General features: G+C 41.8%; 1 protein-coding gene across 9 annotated transcripts in view; it reads left to right on the forward strand.

The window, feature by feature from the left end:
• Amph (amphiphysin) overlaps positions 1–25,210 on the forward strand; it is a 177,335-nt gene extending 152,125 nt beyond the window's left edge. For 2 of the 9 annotated variants that reach the window (XM_076175670.1, XM_076175663.1), the window contains exons 4-11: positions 10,714–10,872; positions 11,871–11,981; positions 12,187–12,344; positions 13,672–13,884; positions 14,539–14,693; positions 22,506–22,709; positions 23,261–23,403; positions 23,582–25,210. In XM_076175670.1, the coding sequence (XP_076031785.1) occupies positions 10,714–10,872; positions 11,871–11,981; positions 12,187–12,344; positions 13,672–13,884; positions 14,539–14,693; positions 22,506–22,709; positions 23,261–23,403; positions 23,582–23,668 (1,230 nt within the window). In that variant the 3' untranslated portion in view covers positions 23,669–25,210. Of the gene's footprint in view, positions 1–10,713; positions 10,873–11,870; positions 11,982–12,186; positions 12,345–13,671; positions 13,885–14,538; positions 14,694–19,211; positions 19,356–22,505; positions 22,710–23,239; positions 23,404–23,581 lie in introns of all 9 variants that reach the window. The other 7 variants (XM_076175664.1, XM_076175665.1, XM_076175669.1 and 4 more) reach the window with 7 other exon arrangements.
• The last annotated feature ends 35 nt before the right edge of the window (positions 25,211–25,245 follow it).

Consider the following 25,245-nt stretch of genomic DNA (forward strand, 5'->3'; position numbering starts at 1 on the left):
ACATGTTCATTTGGGACGAGGTGGAGTTGGAGTCTAAGCTTAAGCAGAGAGAATTTCTGGGTCTTCAGAGGCAGTTAAGAGAGGAGTGCCATTGGGGATCACCAGCGCTTCTGTGCTTGGGGACATCATCGCGCCGAAGGGGTGGAGCGTAGAAGGAAGTGTAGCAGAAAGGAATTAAGATGTCGGTACTCTAGTGGAGACAAGTTTCCAATCATAGAGGAAGGATGCGTGACTCTGACCCATTGGGGTGTTATTGAAACCATGACGATATTGTGTGCCTCAGTGTTATGCAGTCACTCTGTACGGAGTAAGGCGAGATGTGACAGACAAACACACACACAGACATACAACAGAGACGGTGGGCGAGCTTCTATACTTGTCGCCCCTTTTTGGCAGGTGGCTCACTCGCTCACTCCTGGCGCCCTTCACCCCCCGCCCACGCCCACGGGGGCCACTGCCCACGGCTCCTGCTGCTGCTGCTGCTTTGCATCCTACTCTTGTTCCTCCTCCTCCTCCTCCTCCTCCTCCCTCTCCTTCTCCTCCTCATTTTATTCCTTCTCCTTCTCTATTCATATTTATTGTAATATTTTTACAGACTCCCTGTCCCTTCGCATGTTCCCTTGGTCGCCTGCAGCCTTTTCTTCCCTCCAAGGATGGAAGGAAGGAAGAGAGAGGGTGTGGGAGGGGGGGAGGGGGAACGGCGACCTGCATGCAAAACTGCGGAGCACTCAGGTCACTCCAAGGAAATTCTTGCTTTGTTGCAGACGTCGAGAGGCGCCTGTCGCTGGTGGCGGCGCGCACCATAAACTCTCGCCTGCTTGCAACCACAAATGTAATCAAATGCCTTGCAACGCGCACACACACACACACACACACACACACACACACACACACACACACACACACACACACACACACACACACACACACACACACACACACACACACACACTGTACTAATTGTTGCCTCGAGTGTGACATGATAGGAAACTTGTTGCAGTGGCCCCAGTACCTTGTGAAGATCCCATAGTCCTCCTATAGATCTCCTTGAGATGAAACGTTTGATTGTTGCTCGAGTTGTATTGTTGTGGTATGTCGCAAGCTAACAGGAGGAGGTGGAGGGCGGAATATTTACTGGTCGTAAGTTTTCCTTGTGTGTGTGTGTGTGTGTGTGTGTGTGTGTGTGTGTGTGTGTGTGTGTGTGTGTGTGTGTATGTATGTATGTGTATGTGTGTTAGGGGGAGGGGGATATAGTGCATTACAAGTTATTAGAGACTTTGGGTCATGTCTGAGACCGAATGCAAGCCGTCTGAGGCCGCACCTCGAGATGTAGGTGAGGGTATTAATGTATTTCGAACGTGGGCAAAGAAGAGATAGGCCTCTGCAATATCCTTGTATGTATTTATGTATTTATGTATATATGTATGTATGTATATATGTATATTTCCTTGCAGATATGATTATCTTATACAATCCTAAGTTGAGGTTGAAGTTGTTATCATTTGTAAATTTAATCAGACTTAAATTTACAAATAACAACTTCAACCTCAACTTAGTATGTATGTATGTACCACTTGTGAGTTTGGATGCTGATAACAATTAAACCGCTACAGTCTACACACGCGCACAGGACCAAGCACCTTATAGCCCGCGAGTCCTTGCACAGACTCCCGCAGCCTACGTCTGCGCATGGCACCCAGTTGCGTCCTAGAGTCAGGGGGGTGAAAAGTGCAAGAGGGGGCGTCGACGAGTGACGTTGCTGAGCCATTAAGACTCCAAATGAATGCAATCATGAATGACATGTGCACGTGCAAGCCAGCCAGCCAGCCTACCCAGCCTACACCACCCTCGTCCTCTCCATTACATGTTCACATCATCATCCTCTCGCTCCTTTTCATCTCCCTCCCTCCCTCCCTTCCGTTATTACCATCATTTTGTCTCTTTCCCCTTTCTCTCTTGCTCTCTCTCTCGCTCTCTTTCTCTCTTTTTCTCTATCTCCCGAACTCCTTTTCCTTTCGTCTCTCCTTGTCATTCATCTGAACAGGACGAAATATAAAAATGAATAAATAATAATAATGATAATAATATGCCGCCCTAGCAGCCAGACCTCTGCATGTTATCATGCTAGCCGAATGAAACGTGGCAGGATTGGCGAGAAACGTAGGAGCAGGCCAGCCTGCCTGCCTGCCTATCCGCCTTTCTTCCTGCCTGCCAGACGACGACCTTGCACAGCAGGTCTCTTGCCGTCGCCAGCACCTGCTGCAGCAGCAGCGCCACCTGTCGGTGTGCCGCAACCTTGCGACACCTTAACCGGAATTCAGAGAACCGCAGTCTCCCCGTCACTCACACACCCACAACACTACTACTCCTCCTCCCCTTCCGCTACATACCCATGTACTCCGCACCTCTTTCCATCATCGACTCAAACCAAAGCTTAATCTTGGGGGTCATTGACGTGGGTCTTTTTTTTTTTCTTGGCATATGGGTGACCTCTTAATAAAAAGTATCTGGACTCAGTCAGAACAAGAACGTTTAATGTACGTTTGTGTGTGTGTGCGTGTGTGTGTGTGTGTGTGTGTGTGTGTGTGTGTGTGTGTGTGTGTGTGTGTGTGTGCGTGTAAGTTGGTGATGGTAAAATGTTGTAGAGGATGGTGAGAGGCCGTAAGAAAAATGATGAAAGTGTTGTAAAGAAAACTAAAACAAAGATGAGTCCTGGCAGTGATGCGTGATATCTTCATAGTTTTTCAACATTTATATAAGTGAAATCATGGCAGAATTGAATAGTCATAATAGAAAAATTGATATGCTGAAGAGAAGAGTGGGGCTTATTTTTCAGTGATGAAGTGATAGAGGTTAGTTGAAACGTGTGAGTGTGTGTGAAAGGGGGAAGATGTGTGACTGCAGCAGCCATAAAAAACGGAGGAATAGTGAAATATCACGGAAATGCAAACTGAAGATGAATGTTTATATGCTAGTTATGGGGGTGGATAGAAGAGACAGGAAGTGGTAGATGGGGAGAAGTGTAAGGAGGAAGGCTGGAACCATACCACATGGAAAAAGGAAGGAAGAGATGTTACTGAAACAAAAAAAAATACGAAGCTGAAGCTTAGTTAAGCCAGTATGACGTAGTTGTTGACATTCGTTGGCTGAGTGGAAGGAAAAATGACGACAGGATGTCTTAAGTGTTTACGGTCCAAGGATACATAAAAGTAAATATGAAGATAACAAGATAAGGAGCGAATACTAACGTGGGAGAGAAAATAATCAAATCTGACGCCATGGTTCGAGCATGCAAAAGGAGTCAAGTGAGAGAAGATAGTGAAAGAAGTGCAAGGTTCGAAGGTGGGTGGGGAAAGAGAGTTAGGGCGACCGAAGACGGTGGTAGGACAGTGGGAAGTGGTGCGTTGAAAGGGACAAACATGGAGGAGATAGAAACGCTGGTGCAGAACAGGGGAGAGTTACGAAAGGGGTGGTTCATAAGAGACAAGAAAGGGAAGGAATTTGAGAGGAAAGTGGTGGTAGGCGAAGATAGACTGAGTGTTGCGGGGTTCTAGAAGTACAAAAGCGTATCGATAGAGAACACAGGAGTCTGTCGCAATGCACACTTGTGGAAAATGCAGATACCTCGGATACCTTGGTTCATTGGCTGGAATTTAATAGCTAGATCTTGTTTATCATGTGTATGAACATTCTGTAACGTGATATGACGTGACAACCCGACAGGAGACAACGTTGGATACCACGATTAGTATGCATGCTTTTTTCCTTGTGATAGCATCACTTGTGCAGGCCATCAGAAGACTAGCGTTTTGAAAAATAAATAGATAAATAAATTCCAGTATGCCAGTCGTAGGCGGATCGGGGGGCGTCGAACATCCACCCCATCATCACCTACACTTCGACTCGCATACAGATGGAATCGCTGAAACCCCCTCAGCTTCATGATGAATGACCACGTCTCTTGATAGTAAAATTATCATGCTAATCCCATCGTCGTCACCTGCCCCAGACAAAATTTGATGACCCTCTGCAGAATCTTTGATCATGGTCTCCCAAATCCACTCTGTATACACCGCGTTGAAGGTAGATAACACACAGAATAGATGTATCTATTTGAGGTTTCGAGTCCAAAGCATTACCATTTGTTCGGTAGTTTGACATTTCGCTTGGGCGCCTATCGGTTGGGCATGCCGCCAAGGTATCATTCCTCGTTTTGAAATTCGCCTCCTCGTTTTATTGATGGTCAAGGTTGATGTTCCATTCCATGGGTTGGTTATTACTTTTTAAATTCGAGGTTGTTATGCAAGATTGAAAAGGGACGATATTTACCAGTTCTTGGTATCACTTTGAAAAAAGTACAGCGATGTTCTTTGATAGCCTGGTTGATGTTTTACCTTCACTAGAGCATACGTTATGAAATGAACTTTAACCCTCGTTTTCGTCATTTCACGCTTAGGTCGTAACTATTAATTAAAAATGTGTAAACGGGGCTACAAGTCTGTAGCAACATTCCCGCACTAGTTACGGATGGAGTCGTAGCCTTCCCTATTGAGGGATTGTTGGTTCGCGCATGCGCTGTACACGCGGCGGCTGTCAGTTGGCCATCTGGAGAGAGAATCCGAAAGTTCCAGTAATAAGTATGGGCTGTGGTGGGAAGTTTTGTTGGATGTATGCGGGGCTCGCCAGCACCATGAATTTTTTTTTTCTTACATAAATTTAGATAAAGATAATTGGAGGGAAATAAACAAATCAAATAGTTTTTGGTAAAAAAAAAATGCAGGTGGCAGGTGGCACCTGAAAAAATAAATGAATAAAAAAGGCTTTACGTGAGTCTGGATGTTAGAATTAGGTGACCATCTGTAGTAAAGGAATGACAGAAGTGTCACTACAGCCTTTTTTTTCGTTTAACTTTACTCCGGTGACATACCACTCCTCCCCCCAGCCCATCCCTACCCTTTGCCAAACAAACAAGACTTGTAGTCAGAAGACCACATCTTCAAAAGAACACCTTGTGGAAGGTTGAGGTAGTCCTGCGTTCCTGTGACTCTTCGTCCTTGAATAGAATAAAATCGTCTGGTGTCAGCCAGATCAAAGTATGATTAGGTTCACCGTGCACGAGGGCTTGATGTCTGGGTATTGGGTCACACACCGTAGCAACTGCTGTTGTGGCCACCATTGTTCAAAGGTTGGGTGATTGATTGACTTGCTGGTTCAGCTGTGGAGTCGTAGTCATTCTCGCTCCCTCCGTCCTTGAAGCTGTGGTTCATTTACTACATCTTAATTAAATGACGGTAAAGAAGACGTATAGTATGACGTTGGTAGTCCCTTGCAAGTAAGTCGTGATGGTATCTTCACGTCGGAAATTCCCTCGGTCAGTTGGCAGCAGAAGGAATTTTTGTGGTCTTTCTTCATCGTCTGCCTTTTTTTCTCTCCGTGATTCAAGAAATTTTGAGTTGTGTTGCTCGCTGTCGAACAAATGGCGATTTGTTGAGTATAAATCTTGCTCTCGTTTCAAGGTTTTTCATCAGATTCCTTTGAACACGGCCAAGTCGGTGTTGGGCGGTTGATGCGTGTGTAAACAAACATGACAGGGTACGGGGTGCAATCATCATCATTGTTGTTCAAAGTGATTAGAGGTAATATTATTGAAGTGATTATAGCGAGATAGACATTTTCATGCGACATTTTAGTTTACTGTCCACACAAGCGATGTCAAATAAATCCGTGCCTGGATTGAAGCGACGCTTGCAGAAACAGAACATCATAAGTTCATTATATTTCACGTGAACGTTTCGCTTAATTGTTAGGAAAAAATACCAATTACATAAAGTCCTCCTAGAAGTGTTGTTGAATTTTGCAAAGCAAGATTAAAGTATTATTTGATGTTTGGTAATGGTGCATTTGTTTGGTTCGTTTATGTAAATAAATATTCGGTAGAATTTGTGCAAATGCTGATCCAAATGCAGTACCTCTGGTGGAAGCTGTGACCTTGACGGTTTTTGTTTGTAGGGCTTGAAGAAGGTTGCTTCACACGAGGTAAAGTCTGTTTTTTTCCCTCCTCCTCGCCGACTTGCCTTTCCTGCGAGTATACTGCATTCTGTCTAGAAATACAGCTCAGTTTTCACAACGTCGATCGAACATTTTCCTTACTTACACTTTTGATATGGGGAATGTATGATCCAGAATTCTGGCAATGTCCATTTTTGCCTATTTATTCTCGAAAATATATTCATTGTAATCCTTGTGAGATTGCTTGACGTCAGAAGTCTGAGGCAAGTTTTTGACGAGATTCTTGAAAAAATATCGTTCACCTTCAGAATCAGTCATCGTTGTAAGGTGACCTTCGTGGCAGTTTTTTATTAGGGAAAGTAACCGGATCAAGATGTCCCAAAAATGGTAATGGGAGGGCTCTCAGCGTCCAGTTGGCCCAGGCTGGTGCCCCTTTTGCCTTTTAAGGAGAAGCATTCAAGTCGGCTCGGCTCGCTAACTCGCAGTCACACTCGTCATTGGAACCGGTCGACTCGAGCCCCGCAGTACAATGAGCTGCCGATGGTGTTGTCATCAGCCTGTTCATGACATTTTTTTCCATCGTTCCCCTGGCTCAGTTGCGGGCGTAGTAGCATCCATTGATTGTCTTATATTACTGTGTATTTTTGTTTAAATGTTTCCATTGTACAACAATTACTGAGTGTACATGGTCCTGCCAGCCTTTATCGCAGTGACTCGTAAAAAAAAAAAATACAGATTATTTGGATATATATATATATATATATATATATATATATATATATATATATATATATATATAATTCCTTTAGGCAGTAGCTCTATGTGAAGGAGGATAGGGAGGAGAATAAGGAAAGACGAGGTGAAAACGATTTTTAAAATGGTAAGAGCAGATAAGGCACCTGGGTTGGATGGGTGTCATGCGGAGAGTCTAAAAAAGGCGGGTACAGTAATAGTGGACTGGCTGGTGAGGCTGTTTAATGTTTGTCTAAAAGAGGGTAAAGTGCTGGAGGAGTGCCTGTATAGTTAAGCTTTACAGATGAAAAGGGGACAAGTATAAATATGGTAGTTTCGGTGGGGTCAGTTTGAGTGTAGTTGGGAAGGCTTATGGGAGGGTTTTGATAGAGGCTTAAGAGATGAACAGAGGAGTAATTGGTGAGGAACAGTGTGGGTTTAGGACAGATATGGGTTGCGTAGATTAGATTTTGTGATAAGGCAGATATGTGAGAAAGTTTTAGGAAAAGGTAAGGATTTTTTTCCCTTGTGGATTTGGAAAAGGCTTATGACAGGGTAGACAGGAAGGCACTGTATTGCAGATATATGGAATAGGAGGAGAGCTGTTAAGAGCAGTCAAGAGTTTTTACGAGAGTAGTAGTGCCCGTGTTAGAATTATAAATGGAGAGAGTGAGTGGTTTGAGGTAAAGGAGGGACTGCCAGGGATGTGTTATGTCGCCTTGGCTGTCCAATTTATACATGGATTGGGTGGTGGAAGAGGTAATGGGCCGGGGATTGGAGATGGTTAAAGAAAATTGAGAAAAGTGGGAAATAAGCCAGTTGTTTGCTGACGACACTGTGCTTGTGGCAGGATCAGAGGAGGGATTAAGGAAATTAGTGACGGAGTTTTGGAAGATGTGCGAAAGGAGTAAGTTGAAGATAAATATGGAAGTGAGTATTAAGGGAGACTGGATGAAGTGGATAGCTTTAGATACTTGGGTGCGAATGTGGCGGGAAAAGGAGGAGTGGAGGTGGAAGTAGAATTTAGATTGAGAGAAGCAAGTAAATGCATTGGTGGATTAAAAAAGTGTAATGAGAAGGAGTGGTTGTGCCGACAGCACTATGGAGCAGAAGCATAAGACATAAGAGAGGAAGAGTTTAAATGTGTTTGAGATGAAATGCCTGAGAAGTATGGTAGGGGTTACTAGGCTGGATAGAATGAGAAACGAGGAGGTGAGGAGGAGAGCAGGGGTGGAAAGGGAGTTGGAAGATAGGGTTGATGAAAGAGTATTGGGATGGTTTGCAGACATGGAAAGAATGAGTGAAGAAATATTAGTAAACCAGGTGTGGAAGGCAGAGGTGGAAGGAATGAACACGAGGGAACGACCAAGGATGAGATGGATGGATGGATGGGGTAAAAGGGGCATTGGTAAAGAGGGGAATGTCTGTTGAGGAAGGAAGGGAAAAGACAGAAGATTGGGGTGAGTGGAGAGTGGTTGTGTATGGATGATGCTGTGATGCATGGAAGGGAGTGGGTGGGGGATGGGGCTGGTGAGGGAGTATGTGTGAATGATATTTTGATGCAGCCCGCAGGGATTTCTCCCCATCTTCTCCTTTTCTGCATGGGGGATGGAGGGGTGTGGAGAGGTCGCCGATTAATGAAACGGCCTTGCTATGAATGTGCTATGTTTTGCTACATTGCTTCTGACCCAGGGCAGTGGGCGAGGTGCGGGGATGACCCGTCATCCAGGAGGAACCAAGATAAGAGGGAGGGAGGGGATGAGTGGGAGTGGAGTATGTGGAAATGGTAGTCAAGTCGTGCCATGTGTTTTACATATTATTGGTGCTCGTGTAGGGGTATCAGGGCATGGGCATTAGTAATTGTAATATGTATCGGTACGTATGCCAAAAAATAGTAATATGCGACGCTCCAGGCATTGTGGTGGCGCGCGCGCGCGTGCGTGTGTATTGGGAGTGTTGGGAGTGTGGCAAGCGAGCATAGGATGGCCGCTTGCAACGCGATTCCCTTACCATTGTCCTCGGGTCTCGGTGTTTCACTCACTATCCCACGCCGGTCGCCTACGAGCCCTGCTGCCCCGGTCTACGCCGACTTCTCTCACTTTCTCTACGCGCTCGCTGACGCTGCCTGTTTTCTCTCTCTCTCTCTCTCTCTCTCTCTCTCTCTCTCTCTCTCTCTCTCTCTCTCTCTCTCTCTCTCTCTCTCCTCTCTCTCCACTCTCTCTCTCTCCTCTCTCTCTCCTCTCTCTCTCTCTCCTCTCTCTCTCTCTCTTCTCACTACTCTCTCTCTCTATACTCTCTCTCTCTCTCTCTCTCTCTATCTCTCTCTCTCTCTCTCTCTCTCTCTCTCTCTCTCTCTCTCTCTCTCTCTCTCTCTCTCTCTCTCTCTCTCTCTCTCTCTCTCTCTCTCTCTCTCTCTCTCTCTCTCTCTCTCTCTCTCTCTCTCTCTTCCTCCTCTCTCCTCTCTCTCTCTCTCTCTCTCTCTCTCTCTCTCTCTCTCTCTCTCTCTCTCTCTCTCTCTCCACTCTCTCTCTCCACTCTCTCTCTCCACTCTCTCTCTCCACTCTCTCTCTCCACTCTCTCTCTCTCTCTCTCTCTCTCTCTCTCTCTCTCTCCTCTCTCTCTCTCTCTCCTCTCTCTCCTCTCTCTCTCTCTCTCTCTCTCTCTCTCTCTCTCTCTCTCTCTCTCTCTCTCTCCTTTTTTCCGTTTTGATGACAGATTGACGTGTCAATTGCCATTTCTGTAAAACTTTCCACTTAGTCGTTTTTTAAGAATGCGCCATTGATCAATGCCTACATGAGTTGAGCTTCTTAGTTTAGACCATTATATTGTTTTTTATGCTGGTATTAAGAATTTGTCTTTTCATGGTAGCTGTTTCCTGGTTGGTGGTGGGTGGGTTGGGGTGGGCATGAGCGATCGCCCTGGCTGCTCTACCGTTCCACTGTGCCCCACTTTCTTACTCGCCCTCGCTTTCGTTCCATACCCACGCTTTCTCCCTCGCCTCCCGTCGTGTAACCTAGAATGCTGAAATGACTGCATACGTTGCAGTCAATATTTCAGGACTTTAGTGACAATCCCATTTGTTCCAGAGTGACGCAGCATTATGTCATGATCGAGGATTGATCACGCAAAGACGTGATGTCACCTTGAATATCTACTGACCCAACTTTCTGTTGCCACCGTTAAATTTCATTTATAGTACGGACTCCACCGTTTTGGCGTCATGTTTTCTCCTAGAATAGGAGAGGAGGTTGTCGGCAACGAAATAATAATGTGTGCAAAAACCATACAAGAATTTAAGAACAAACTAGACGCTGAGAGATGCAAAGACGGGTCACTATGAGCATAGCCCCCCTTCCCGTATAATACAACTAGGTAAAAACATACCTAATTGTAATATAAAAGATAAGAACTATGTTCATGTGCCTTGTATTGAGAACGTACCATGGTTAATTAATCGATCAATCCATTCCTCCTAGTCTCTTGTAGAAGACAGAGGCCTTTAGGTACCTGGCAGCAGCCTCCGGGCGGGTCCACAAGTCATTCAGTGAATTCCTTGTTGTTGTTGTCTTGGGATTGTTAGAGTGGGACATTGTAGTACGAGATGTTCTGTGTGGAAGTTCATTGCTTAAAGACTGGTGTCTTTGAAATGTGACACTGGCCATTATTTAAGATATTTCTAGAAAACAGGTTAATAACTGTTATGAACACCAGTTTTGTTTGCTGCCAAAGGAAGAAATTAAATGCTAAACAGTAGTCTTGATTTTATAGTTTCATTAAATAGATAATCTTTCGTAAATAATTAATTTTTAGTGTATTGATATTAGATTTTGGTATGGTTTTGTTGGTAATTTACATTAATACTGTTATATGGGGTATAGTACATTTGGTGTTATGTCTGGCATGTAGGGTTAGGTGTTAATATTTTTAGTAATATGTTAGTGACTGTATTTATAATTCTGATGTCTATTGCAGAAAAAGATCGACAAGAGAGGACGCAAGCTTGTGGACTATGACAGCCAGAGGCACCAGCTGGAGAACCTGCAGAGGTCAGCTCGGCGTGATGAGTACAAAATTGCCCGTGTTCAGGACCAGCTTGAAGCAGCCAGGACCACATATGAAGCCCTCAATAAGGTAATTAAGGGTCATGTTGCAGAACACATACCCTGAGTTCATTAGTGAAATCTGTTGCCCCAAGTTTCACTGGAAACCCACAACTCCAATAACCAGCATTTGCCCTGAGGCTCGTCCATAGACCTCTGTGGGAAGAATCTTTTTAATTTTGTTTGCAGTGTATTGTTATGGGGTCTGTTGCTGAGTCAATGGCTAGCTGGAGGAGGAAAAGATGTTGGCTCTTGTATATAAAAAAAAAAGTGGAAAATATTTTAAGGTGATAGCAATTTTGGACTTAGTCTGATGATGGTGCCATCTCAATTTGGCTGTAATTCCAAATGGGTTTTAGAGATGGGCAGCAGGATATGACTTACTAAGTCCATATCATAGGGATACCTTGAGGAGGCACTCATTATTGATCTCACCCTGGGTTTGAATGGAGTATGTACATACATAAACCATAGGACTTTCCTTTCATATAATGGAGCTGGCCAAGTTGGAGCACAAACCCTGTACCCATCCTATTTGTATTCAAAACCCATTCCTTCCCCCTTCCATCTTAACATCTTGTGGATGAAGGATTGCCCTTGCCCCTCACCTACTTGGGTCAAAGGCAGTGCAAGACAGCATTTCCATAGCAGGGCCTGAAAGCTGGAGCTGGCATACACCTGCTCTTTCATTATATGGCGGCCCACTCCTTGTCAACTTGAGGAATTTACAGAGTATAAAAAAGAATTTTCTTTGGGCTGTCATTTCCTATTCCATTTGCAATCACTCCCCCCCCCTTTTTTCCAGTTTGTCAATAGTAAAATTGAATTGGCACATTTAAAGCTGTATATCTATTTATCTATCTAAATGCCAATAGGCTTCTTCCTCCATATAAGGGAGGTAGCCAGCCAGTGCATGCACCCCATATTTCATCCATTTATCTTTTATCTTACCTCCTTGTGGATGAAAAGGAAATGGGTGACGAGTTGGAATTATATATAATAATTTCATTTATAAATTTCCTTATGCAGGAATTGTACGAGGAATTGCCTGGTCTGTATGATGAGCGCATCCCCAATGTGGCTTCACACCTACAGACACTCTTTGCAGCCAAGACTACTTTTATGCAGGAGTCTAGCAAGGTGATGTGAAAAACTAAGATCAGAACTTGTTTTGTAGTGTTGAGTCATAATGTCTATTGAAATGTAAAACAGAATAGTAGTGCATTAATGTTACATTAACAGGTGACAGCTTTATTGCAAAAAGAATATGGGTTGAATTCTTTTGAATATGTAGTATATATCTCATAATTCAGTGTCTCATATGTCATTTTCAATTTTTTTTTAGATTTCTTCTGAACTAGAAGCAATCGCTGAAAAGCTAGGGAAGGAGTGTGCACGGGGAACATACAAAATCAAAAGGGGAGTTCCATCAGCCCCCAGGCCTGTTTCAATGATTGCACCCAGCTCTCCCAAGACTCCAACCACACCAAATTCTCCCTCAGTGTATGTATCAGACTTTACCCTAGGTTTTGCCTCTATAATTAGAATACAAGGATGGAGTCTCTTTAGAGACAAATAATATAAAATATGATTATCCCAAAAATGTGCATACATATGTTTGTTGGAATGTGGTTAAAGATAGCTCTCTCTCTCTCTCTCTCTCTCTCTCACTCACTCACTCACTCACTCACTCGCTCTCTCGGGGAGTAAACCAGCTTCCAGTCCATATGGAATATGAACTCTCTTGCTGCATTTTGTTTAACTTAAACAATTAGGTATGTGTGGGGGTGGGGTTATTGGAGGGATTAGTTTCCAAGGTGCAAAAATGAGGGTAGTATGAGTGAGGTTTTTGGCAAGTGTGTGTATGATTTGATTCTGCCAATTCGGTCCCCTCTTAAGGTGGAGTGTGGCCTCTGTATATAGAATTGTGTATATGTGCATATTTTTTATTGTTATACTGTATATTTGTGTCATTTGGAGTTCCTACATACATATGTATGCATTATTTACTTCCTGTTGGGGATTTTTATTTTACTTGCAGATGTTATAAGATCAAAGATGATAACTGATTTTTATGAAAGACAAATTTTTTTTTGTCATATATTCACTGCAAAAGAACTCTGAAATTCCATCCTCGTGACTTCAGCATGTGACTGGAGTAGATTCAGAATGTTGCCATTTTCTTAGTCACTAAAGAGCATAACCTTGAACTGGTTTGGTTGTTCCCTGTTATCCTTCTTGCATGAAATTTAAGTTTTTATTTGCTTTGAGTTTTACCCTTTTATGATTAATTCAAAAGCATGACAGTTCTTTTCCAGGCTACTTTGCTGCACCATTAAGTTAAAATGTTCAGTGTATCTTTCTCCTATTATTGTTTATTTGCACTTTTACCCTTTTTATGTGCACCTGAAGTGCTGTAAGAAAGTGATCTTGCTTGTTTCCACCTCCCCTATGTCAGCCATAGATTTTAGATAAACCCATTCCTTTTGTTTTGTCAGCCAATTTGTTGCTTATCTGTCCCACCCAGTCACCCTATCAGAAGGTATAAAGATTTGGACCAGCAAATTCTTGCAATGACATACTGATCAGAAATGTGTGTATACACTTTTGATGTATAATGCAGTTTGTAACTTGGTTAGTAAGAATTTATACACAACTCTCTGGGTATAATGAAACTATATGTATATGTGTCATTATACCCAGAGTTTGAAATATGTACTACTGATCCAAGAAATTGCTGGCCAAAAGTGCACAAAGGAGAACAGTGTTGCACAGAGAGAGGTGCATTAGTGTTTAGCATGTGAGTAGCACTGTAGGGCGTGTATTACAGGTGGTACGATGGCGGTGACAATGAGGGGGTCACCAACGAACAGAAGGAAGTAGTGGGTGAGACAGGGAGTGACCAGGAGGAGGCCACTACTACTCCTAAAGAGTCTTTATCAGGGGGAACCCCGCCACCACCCACTAACCCACCCCCTGACACCCCTGGCTCCCCTGCCATTGAGAATGACAACAACGCAACATCCCACAGTGATGATGACAAGTAAATTTTCTACTTTCATTTATTGCTTAAAGGCACTGGGTAGCAACATGATGGAGAAGGCAGTGGCCCTATAGTATATTTTTTAATTTGTTTGGAAAATTGTAAGTCCAATATGGAAATTAATTTAGAAAAAATAGTCGTATGATTTGGGGATTTTTTTTTTTTTTTTTTTAAGTAAAAAATTGGTTATTAATATTTAAATCTAGATAAGTATTTGGAAATAGTAAGTTTTAACTTTTTGCAAAAGGTTGTAGTGAAAAAAATAGATAAATAAAAGATGTAACAAGTTGAAATTTTGTTGCTGCATTTGTATTAAGGATGCACTTTGTGCCCCTCACATAGATTAGTTTACTCCTTCATTTCTTTGTGGTGATGGAAAAACCTGTTGCTCGTGTTTGTTACATTTGGAGTGGGTGATGTATAACCTACTTATTCTTTACCCTCAAAAATGGTATTTCACTCATCCTTGTGGGTTTCTCATTTGTTGCACAGAAATTTTTACTATAACTTTACGTATCTTGTACATAATAAGATATCATTACTTTGAATATACAAATTTCATGTTTTACTGCTTGAATTAGAGATAATAGGAGCTAGTGATATAGTAATATAACAAATTAGGCACAACTTTTTATGAGTTTTAAATCCTTTTAGCCGGCCAACAATCTCTGCACCTGTAACTCCTGCCAAAGAGGACCAGGGACGACCATATGAGGAAATTGAATTTGAAGACAAGAAGGTTAATGGCTCAGCTCCTGGCTCTCCCGCACGTACGAATGGCACTGTGGTTGGAACAGTTGTGCCCCCTGGTGAGTTGAAGTAGAACTTGCTAACAGATCATTATGAGAACATTGGGAGTGAATCAGATGGTTACAGTATGTTTATGAAAATGAATCGGAAAAATGCTATATGCTTCTGCATTTATCCACATTGACCATCTTACTAACCATTTTTAATGATATCTAGTTTTTCCCCATCTAGTTAATCATACTCTGCATAATCTTTCAGCTGTAGCCAAGTCAAAGAAACACATTTATGAATGTTTTCTTTATTTTTTATTTGAAATGGCTCTATTTCTTTTATAGAATTTACCAAGATGTTTTTGCACCCAAATTTGTTTTAAGTAATAGTAGGTCAGTTTGGACTTTTTGTTCAGTTGTGTGGTTGGATAGTTCAGGAATGAAATGAGAATTTGAGAATGGAGCTACTGCTATACTCTTCACAGCATAACATTTGTTATTTCCTTGTAATGCTACTTATCATAGTAAAGATATTGTGTTGTGATGGATGAGACTGCCATCTTCAGGATAGATGGAGAGCTTGATGTAGTTAGCAGTAACTTCATTGATCAAAGCAGAGAAGTGTCAGGTAAAAATTGTAAGTTTGATCATAATTGGGGTTATGGGTGCAGCTATAGGTAACTCAAGAAAATTACCTACAGAATCCCAAGAGGTAGGAAAATTTAAGTTGATTTGTGCATTGTGTGATGTCTGCCTTGTGTTGAATCTGAACCTAACCACACCTGAACACTGTGTATATATATGTATATATATATATGTTTATGCATATGTATAAATTATGTGTGAGTGCGAGTGAGTGTGTGTGAGAGAGAGAGAGAGAGAGAGAGATTCATTAGTTTTGGATCAAGTGTTGGACTTGGAATCCTAGTATTTACTTGTGTGTATGTAAGTAGTATGGGTATGCATGCATGCATGTGTGTGTGTGTGTGTATGAATATGTGTGTTTGTTTGAGTGGCAAGGTGAGTGAAATTTGAAGATAATAGCATGATGTCAATTCACAATTTTCTGATTGACTTGTTCATTGCCAAGAACAAGGCAGTGCAATTCAAGAGGAAGACTATGTAAGAGGCCTGCAAAGGACATTACAGTACTGATGCAGAGTAGTCAAACTAGGAGACTTTTTTTTTATCATTGTTTCAGTGTTTCACAACTTTATTGTCAATATGGAATACATAGTTTACAGAAAACATCAAGGTAATAAATAGATAAATTAAGGGGAGGACAGCTGTTAAGATGATGAGAGCAGGTAAGGGTTGGATGGATGCCATGCAGAATGTCTGATGAAAGGAGGTACAGTTATGGTGGACTGGCTGGTGAGGTTATTTAATGTAGGACTGGAGGAGTGCCTGTATAGTTCCACTTTACAAGGGAAAGGGGGACAAGTGTGAGTGTAGTAGTCTCAGAGGGATCAGCTTGTTGAGTGTAGTTGGGAAGGCTTATGGGAGGGTCTTGATTGAGAGGATTAGGAGAGGAACAGAGGGAGTAATTGGTGAGGAACAGTGTGCTTTTAGGACAAGTAGGGGTTGTGTAGATCAGATTTTTGTGGTAAGACAGATATGTGAGAAAGCTATAGGAAAAGGTAAGGATGTTTTTTGGGCTTTTATAGATCTGGAAAAGGCTTACAACAGGGTAGACAGGAAGGCACTGTGGGAGGTACCGCAGATATATGGGAAAGGAGGAAAGCTGTTTAGAGCAGTCAAGAGTTTTTATGAGAGTAGTAGAGCTTGTGTTAGGATTAGAAATGTAGAGAGTGAATGGTTTGAGGTAAAGGTGGGACTTCGTCATGGATATCTTATGTTGCCCTGGCTGTTCAATCTATACATGGATGGGGTTGTGTGAGAGGTGAATGCAAGGGTAGTGGGTCAGGGGTTGGAGATGGTTAAAGAAAATGGAGAAAAGTGGGAAATAAGCCAGTTGTTGTTTGCTGATGACACTGCACTTGTAGCAGGATCAGAGGTGGGATTGAGGAAGTTAGTGACAGAGTTTGAGGTGTGTGAAAGAAGGAAGCTGAAGATAAATGTGGGTAAAAGTAAGGTGATGAGATGTACAAGGGGAGAGAGTGGCAGCAGATTGGAAGTGAGCATTAAGGGTGAGAGACTGGAGGAAGTGGATAGTTTTAGATACTTGGGTGTGAATGTGGGAGGAAAGGGAGGAGTGGGGGTGGAGGTAGAATGTAGATTGAGAGAAGAGAGTAAATCCCTTGGTGGAGTAAAAAGTGTAATGAGAAATAGACATCAGGGAATGGATGCTAAGAGGAGTTTATATGAAGGAGTGATTGTTCCAACAGCACTGTACAGGGCAGAAACATGGAACATAAGAGAGGAGGAGTTTGAATGTGCTTGAGATGAAATATCTGAGAAGTATGATAGGGGTTACTAGGCTAGAGTGAGAAATGAGGAGGTGAGGAGGAGAACAGGGGTGGAAAGGGAGCTGGGAGATAGGGTTGATGAAAAAGTATTAGAATGGTTTGGACACATGGAAAGAATGAGTGAAGAAAGATTTGTAAAAGAGGTGTGGAAGGCAGAGGTGGAAGGAGTGAATATGAGGGGGTGTCCTAGGATGAGATGGATGGATGGGGTGAAAGGGGCATTACAAAAGAGAGGAATGTCTGTTGAGGAAGGACAGGAGAGGACAGAAGTTAGGGGTGAATGGAGAAGGGTTGTGTATGGGTGATGCTGTGATGCATGAGGGGGAGTGGGTGGGGGATGGGGGGTGAGGAAGTATGTATGAGAAAAAATTTGACGCAGCCCGAAGGGATTTCTCCCTGTCTTCTCCTTTTCTGCATGAATGGGACGGATAGGGGGGGTCGCCGATTTTATCAAACAGCCTTGCTGTGGATGTGCTGTGTCTTGCGACACTGCTTCTGACCCAAGGCAGTGGACTGGATGCAGGGATGACCTGTCATCCAGGAGGTGCCAGGGAGGAGGGTGGAGGGGAAATGTAGGGAATGGAATGGGTTGGAGTGGTTGCTGTGCCTTTTTCTTTTTGGCTACCCCCCATGTAAAGGGGAAAAAGCCTTTGGTATATGTATGTATGTATGTAAAGGCATAAACAAGTTATTGAAAAGGTAGAGGCACAAGGAGAGGTCAGAGCCCTCATGCTGTTATCTTCAAAGTTGCCTGCCAGAGAGAGAGCCTGCTGAAGTATATACATATTTATAGACATGTATATTTTTTCTTGTGCTTTCTCTTAGTAACTGATAGATTAAAATGGTACAATGTGGATTTAGGTGGGGAATGAGCGGCTTATTGAGGCCATACACCCTACCCCAACCCTACCTCTGCAAGATGTGGGTGCCCCTTAATAGTTCCATCAATATGTTTCAGCATGGTTGCCATATGGATGCATAAGGGGTACAAAGTGTTTACAATCTGAATGTAAATTGTCAATCAGTTAGTCCTTGTGCCAGGTCTCTTTGCAGTAGGCCCACAGGTCCCATGTTTTGTCTTCATTTTATGTATATAAATTGTTATGCAACTAAATGCAGCTCCAGCAAAGGGCACACATTGATAACTTGTTGGGCTAGAAGTATTGTCCTATACTGGAAATGAAGAATTAGCATTGCCTCAATGGCTATCAAACTCTATCAATGAAGTTTGGGACAAGTTTTTAGATCAGTTGGTAGAGTGCTGCACTCAATGTCAATGTGATTTGGGTGCAAATCATGGCAGCCACATGCTTTCACTTCAAGTTGACTGCATACTTCTAGCCTTGTGCATGATCAATGTATGTTCTTTGCCGCCATTGTTTAATTGCATAACAACTTGTTAGTTCATCAGCCCGTTGCCCCAAGGTCTTTCTTGCAGGAGACCTGCAACCCTCAACAACAATTTATATTTAGTTTGTATTCAGCTTGCAAATGCTTGTGGACATTGTCCATCCATACATCCTTGCTGGAACAACTGGAAGGAATTACAGAGGGGTGCTAGCAAACTTCCAGGAGGTGCTTATGGTACCATCTAGATCACCTAATGGAATGGTGCATTTGTATATAGAATAATAGGTATTCACAGCATGCAGTTATGAATAATCCTTCATAGTTTTTCATGCATCTTCCCCCACCTCTATTGTTTTTTACTTGTTACCTTAATTAGAGGAGAATGGTAGTTTTACTTCCCTAATCTCTTAATACATTTTGGTCTTGTCCTGATGGTACAATACCAATGAGCCATCTCATCATTATTCTGCTTTGCTTTATTGACTTTAAAATTGCTGGTATTTATTTTAATTTTCATTTATTTAATCTTTTCCTGAGAATTAGTAATCTTTGAATATTTTTTGATATATTTTGTCACACATCTTGTGTTCAAGCATATAAACGAGGTAGGAAGTCATAACTCCCATCTAAATTTTGTATTTCTTTTGTGGTGGGATGTTTAGAAAGTAAAAATTTGGAGGATTGTGGAAATGTGTTCAGTATTAGTAATTACTGCACATTGCAGAAGGCTTGAATGAAAGAATGGTGGCTTGGCTCAACTAACAAGGAATAAACTAACCAACTTGTTATGGGGTGTTACGGGACACAGTGACGGGCGTGGCGGTGGAAGGTGCAGGGGGGGACGAGAGCTATGAAATCGTTGATCCAGGCATTGTTCAGAATGGGCCAACTTTTTCATCTCCCCTCAAGGACATTAATAAAAAGGTGGAGGAAATCTATGACATCCCAGTTGGTAAGTTTTTGTTGTTAGGCAGTTGCTTGTGCATGATGTAAGGCCTGTTTCAAAATAGTACGTGGTAGAGGCATGTTTGTATGAGGATTGACTTATGTACCAAGTCAGAGCACCAGAAGTTACCTGTTCATATGTTGATGGGCGTAGGACAGCAGCATGTTGGACAAATGCTATTCTTCAAATACCCAGTGATGTATTTTGGCTTAAGGTGAATATTTAGGTATATAGTAGTATTTGTGGTTAAATTTGTTTATTTGGTTTTGTGGACATCATAATCTTAGAAATGGTTTTGTGGGCTTTGTAATTTTGTATAACCAGGCTTGTGATGTGTGAAGTAGAAGCTCTGGCTGCTGTGCTAAAACTCTGGAATGGAAGCTTACCGGTATCCTGTGATTGTGGAGTGATGTTTTCCATCTTCATTATATTATATTAATTGCAACTATGGACAGAAGTTTTGGCCACTATGGCAAGAAGCTTTTCATTGTTCTTGGTACTCCAGTTTGCGTTAAGCATGTCTGAAGATGAGGTCATTTTGTCTACCTTAATGTGGTGCTTGAAAAACTTAACCCCCAAGATGATGTCTTTTTTTAAACTATCCTGTTTGAAGATGGCAGCTAACTTGTGGGAATAAATATCATTATTATGCTTGTTTGAGCTTTATCAAGTACTGAGATGAAGAATACAATTAATGAACGAGTTGTTGCCTCAGGTTTCACAAAGTGGAAAACCTGCAACCCCTGAGTGCTGTGGGTATGACCACCCCTTCTTATAGTCTTCTCGGTGTTCATACTCAGATACCTATTTCTCGTGACTTACTTGCTTTTCTTAATCTAAAATATACCTCCACTGGTACAGGAGACCCCAAATACAGTTCTTCACTTCCTTGAGCCTCCCTCTTCTATAACTTTCCTCCAGTTCTCTGCCATTGTCTACCCTTGTATGTTTTGTCACCTTTTGTCCATATTTACTTTCAGTTCTCTCCTCTCACATACCCACTTCCTCCAGTCTCTCTCCCTTAATACTCACTTCCAGTCTGCTGCCACTTTCTCCCTTTGTACATCTCATCACCTTACTTTTACCCACATTTATCTTCTCTTCACCTTAGTGAAAAAAAAAGTCTACTCGCCCTGCTTTCCTCAGCCCACTGTTCATCCCCTATTAATCCTTGTGTTCACCTCTGAATCCTCTTGGATTGGGGTTTCTGCCAGGATTGTTAAGGATTTGACTGTCATATTGGATTCTTCATTCTAGTTCTGTTATAAGGGTCCATGGTGCCACATACGACACTTTTTCAGCATCTTCTTCAAACTCCTCATATATTTTCATGGGATATCACTTTGTTATTGACTCATTGTTAGGGTTTAAGACCAAAAATCTTGGATAGTCAAAATCAGGTTCTTGGCTGGTTGATCTAGGTAGGTTCAGTAGTGCAACATTGCCTAGTGGGATTGGAGTTCAGTCATTGACTGTGGTATTTCATTTTGTTGATAATATCAGTGACAACAATTATTAGTCTGTATTTACGTAATTGTTATACAGGAAAAGAGCAATGCTCATGGGATCCATGGGAATGGTAACTCGGTATGGTATTACCTGTAGATTGATCTCAAATTTGGGGCTGCTCATGGCTGCATTCACAGGGGAGTAATGTAGGAGTACAAGTGAGAGTTGTTGCTCCCTCATTATTGTTTGGTTATGTTGATGAAGGTGAGGATGATGATGATGATGCTGCCACCACATTTGGGTAACCTTGCTGAGGACAACTCCCTAGTCAGATTGCATTTAAACAGGCCATGTTTATGGCACCCCTCCCCATGCAGGGAGTATATTCTGACTAGGGTGCACACAGCCACCCATGCAGGTTGTGACTAGGATCTTTCAGAGCTCAACATCTCCTGCCCCTACCATCATGTACCATTGCCAGAGGACTTTTGGTTGTGAATTGGAAGGGTGTTATTGGTAGTTTGAGAAATGTTTGACATTGATTCCTTACACTGTCACAGTTACTGCCTCACTTTCGGCATCAACTCCCAGACAGAAGTCAAAATGAGCATCACAGTGGTTTTTCTAGAGCTTACTTTTGAATCCAGCTTTGATATCTTGTCTCTCTCTTGAGTGGAAGATAAGAACTTGAAATGGTATTCATAGCAGGTAGAGAAAACCTCATCCCCTAATTAAATGGATAATGAGGAACCAGTGATAGTTACCTGCTCATGGTGGTCCTGTGAGGTAGATTTCAGAGATAATCATTGCCCTGTCAACCATTCTCAAAACCTATTGGGGTACAAAACAAAGACCTATAATGGATCAAGAGAAACTTGTATTAATCTCAGATTTTCCATTTTAACTCATTGTTGGCAAACTTTTCCCTCTGCTCACTTGTCACATTACAGCCTTAAATATTACCCAATAAGATAAAACCCTCAGATTTAGAACCCAGAAATTATCCTGTCTTTCCTGGCTTGTAAGGAATCATGTTCTTACTAGCGTGTTTGTGAGTCAGTAGAAGCTGAACATATCTGGTATTCACCATTGTAATACCCAGTCATTAGACTGAAGATTCCTTGTCTTGCTAATGCTATTGCATAATTTTTGTAATTAAACAATGTTGTATTGATTGTTTATTTCATTTGATATGGATGAGTTGCATAGATTTTTGTATGCAAGCTGGCACACATTTCATTTGAAAGGTCTGGTTGGATGTTGACATATGCAGATGAAATAATTTGTTTTACTATGTCACAAACATATTTGTGCTTAAATTATCAGCTTGCCTGTATAGTAATGAATTTGTGCAAAATATCAGTCATTCAGATGAGTAACTGATCAATCAAATTGCAGATTTTTGATCCACTCTTTAAAGAAATACATATATATTTTTTCTCACTGAGTACCAAAGTAATGTTGAATTTATATGGTGAACATAAAAGTTATCTGTCAAAACAAATGTCAAAGGTTTTGCATTTCTTTAGTTAATACTAAGGTGAATCAAGTTGGGTGTTAAAACTCAGACTTCATTGTAGTGAGCAGCTGATACAAGTTGGCTTGTAGAATTGCAGTGGTTTTATTTGTTCATGTAGGGCCTTGATATGGTGTAGACTTACCTGACCCTGTCCCATTCTAATGGGAGCAATGCTGGGTCATCCTCAGGGGCCAAGAAATCCTTGAACAGTAAGCAAGCTGTTGTGCAGAGTAAAGCAAGAGTTGAGCAAGCAAAGATAGCTCCAGCTGGGGTCACTTTTGCTCAAAATGTCTTGTCAGGAGCACGTCTTTCTCCACCTCAAAATCCGGCAACACTGTACTCCATTGCTAAGAAGGATCTGTATCTGCACTTGCTGACCAAGGTTCCACCAGGTAAAGGGTCAGAAGAGCCATTCCTTGAAACACTGATTGATTGAGGATTAGATGTTTTCAGGGATTTGCTTCAAGTCATAAAGCACTGGTTTGGTAAGGCTCACAGCCAGGTTGCTTTTTAACTGATTTGATGTATTGCATTACTGAAGAACTCTTGACGAAGATGACGTGAATTATATGTGGACCCAGGAGTCTATATTTCCTTGTTTTGAAAATATAAAAACTTTCCATACATCTTTGAACTGATTATTTGACAAAGGAAAAGGCGTTGTTGTGCAAAGTCATGGTGATCTAAATCCCTGGCATTTTCAGCAGACTTTCCAGGTTACAGTGGTGTTGCAGGTAGTGATGCATGGTGTGGTGTAGGAAACCTGGGTCTTTCTTGTGGCCTTGACTTACCAAACCAAAGCTGTGTTTTATATCCCCATAGCGTGTGGATAACTTGCATTGTTTAAACAATATCTGTTCTGGTGTGGCTGAAGTGTGAAATACCCTTGAAAGTATAATGACCTCTTGTTCTTGTTTTCTCACCCCTGAATCTACACATACAGGAGCTACAACAGAGGGGCTACCATCAGGAGTCCTGTACCGTGTGAGAGCCACTTACAAGTACACCCGTGAGGATGTAGATGAGTTGAGCTTTGAAGTTGGGGAGATAATCAATGTTGTGGAATATGATGATCCTGAGGAACAGGTGAGGTTTACTGATGGTATAGGCATGAGTGTTAAAATGTGGTAATTTCATTATCCTTTAGATATATCTATTTTAGGAAGTGAAATATCACTAAAGAATGTAGTCTAAATTGTTTTATTTGCACAGCTGATGGGAAATCTCGTAGAATTAATCATGTACGACTTTTTTTTTTTTCCAGGAGGAAGGCTGGTTGTGTGGTTACAAGGAAACCACCAGTGTTAATGAAAAGGGCCTCTTCCCTGCTAACTTTACAAGGCCCATTTAAGCTGCAAGCCATCTGTTGAAGCACCACCCTTAAGCCCCATCACATAAGGCAACTTAGATGTTGCCCATGTTCTCTCTCCCATTATGGGAAAGTTGGCAACCTCCCATATGCACGCAGAAAGTGACACATGGGCCACTGAGTCCACAAGTTGGCTGAGGAGGCTGTGTGGGATGGTTGAGGATGTGTGGATGAAAAGTTCCCGACCGTTTTGAAGCTCCATCATTGTATAGAGAATTTCCTCTTCATCCATATAGCATTAACCTATAGCTCCTTATGTCACTAGTAGATCTGATTCTAACCCCAAATGCTCCCAGTGTTGTTATAAGTTAAGGCATGTCATAATGCAGATATTTCATGGCTCTGTCAAAAGAACGAGCTACACAAGGTATTCATGTTTGCCATTTAGTGATGATTCTTATCATTTATCATATTACTATTACTTGATGACTAGGCTCTTTCTATTTATTACCAATATTGATTTGTAGCTTGTAAGGCTCTTTCAGTGTTTGCAAAACTCTACTGTTAACTTGACTGATAATACTCTCTAATGACTGTGCTGTATTTACAATACTTGTAGGATGATAAGAAATATATGGATTTTATAACCATTAAAAAAAAAACATCACCTTCCAATGCTATTGTAAGAAATGTTTTACTGTAAATAAATGTGGAAGTGAGATAACTGACATCTGTATATATTCAGTTGGAAAATGTAAATAAACTGTTCTGTAATTCATGACTGTACAATATTGATGAGCACTTTAATGAAAATGATCATGTATATATGTCTTGTAGTCTTGCATCCCATTGCAAGTAGGATGATGACATGCTCTTTGTTATTGGCTGCCTTACTCTCAGCTCAAGTTGCTCTAGAGATTGCACCCTTGTGAAGAGTTGGTACACGACATGCAAGTTAGTTTTCATCATGTTGGTTACATGTGCCATGAACCTTTGTAAGGTACTTATAGTCTGTACTAATTTTTCCATGAATTGTTAACTTTTTTTTCTTGATTCATAAAATCATCTTTCCCCACTTTTCTTTCTTTTTATTTTTTCTTTTCTTTTTGCTTTTTTTTCCAGGCACTTAATCCTTTTTGTGTTAAAGGTCCTGTTTTTAAGGGTCACCTATAAATGTTTGAGGTAGTTAAAGGCAGTGGTGCCTGTACCATGTCTGTGCCTTTGTCTGGATGCTCACGTTCCACTCTGCCATGGGTTCTCGCAGGGATGCAGCATGTATGCCCTCCAGAGAATGAAACTTGATCATGTAACACCTGAAGGCCACCTCACCCACCTGGGGCCCATCATGACCATCACAGCCGCCATTACTGTCAATAGGCATAAGACAGCCACTGGTGACTCCTGGGCTATCTTCTATGCTAGAAGGAATCCCCCTACCAGCAGCAAAAGGAAGAAGCTGCAAAGGCTGCAATGCTAAGATACCCATTGCAAGAGGACATCATTTCTTGCTTGAACATCGTAGATAAGAGTTATGAAAACTGTAAAATCAACAGTACCACTCAATAAAAGTCCAGATTCCCAGAATTTATTTATAATCCTCAGAAAACCAAAAAGAGAGT

The sequence above is a fragment of the Oratosquilla oratoria genome, chromosome 37, assembly GCF_046742065.1.
Source record: "Oratosquilla oratoria isolate Oo_2021 chromosome 37, ASM4674206v1, whole genome shotgun sequence".
NCBI lineage: Eukaryota > Metazoa > Arthropoda > Malacostraca > Stomatopoda > Squillidae > Oratosquilla > Oratosquilla oratoria.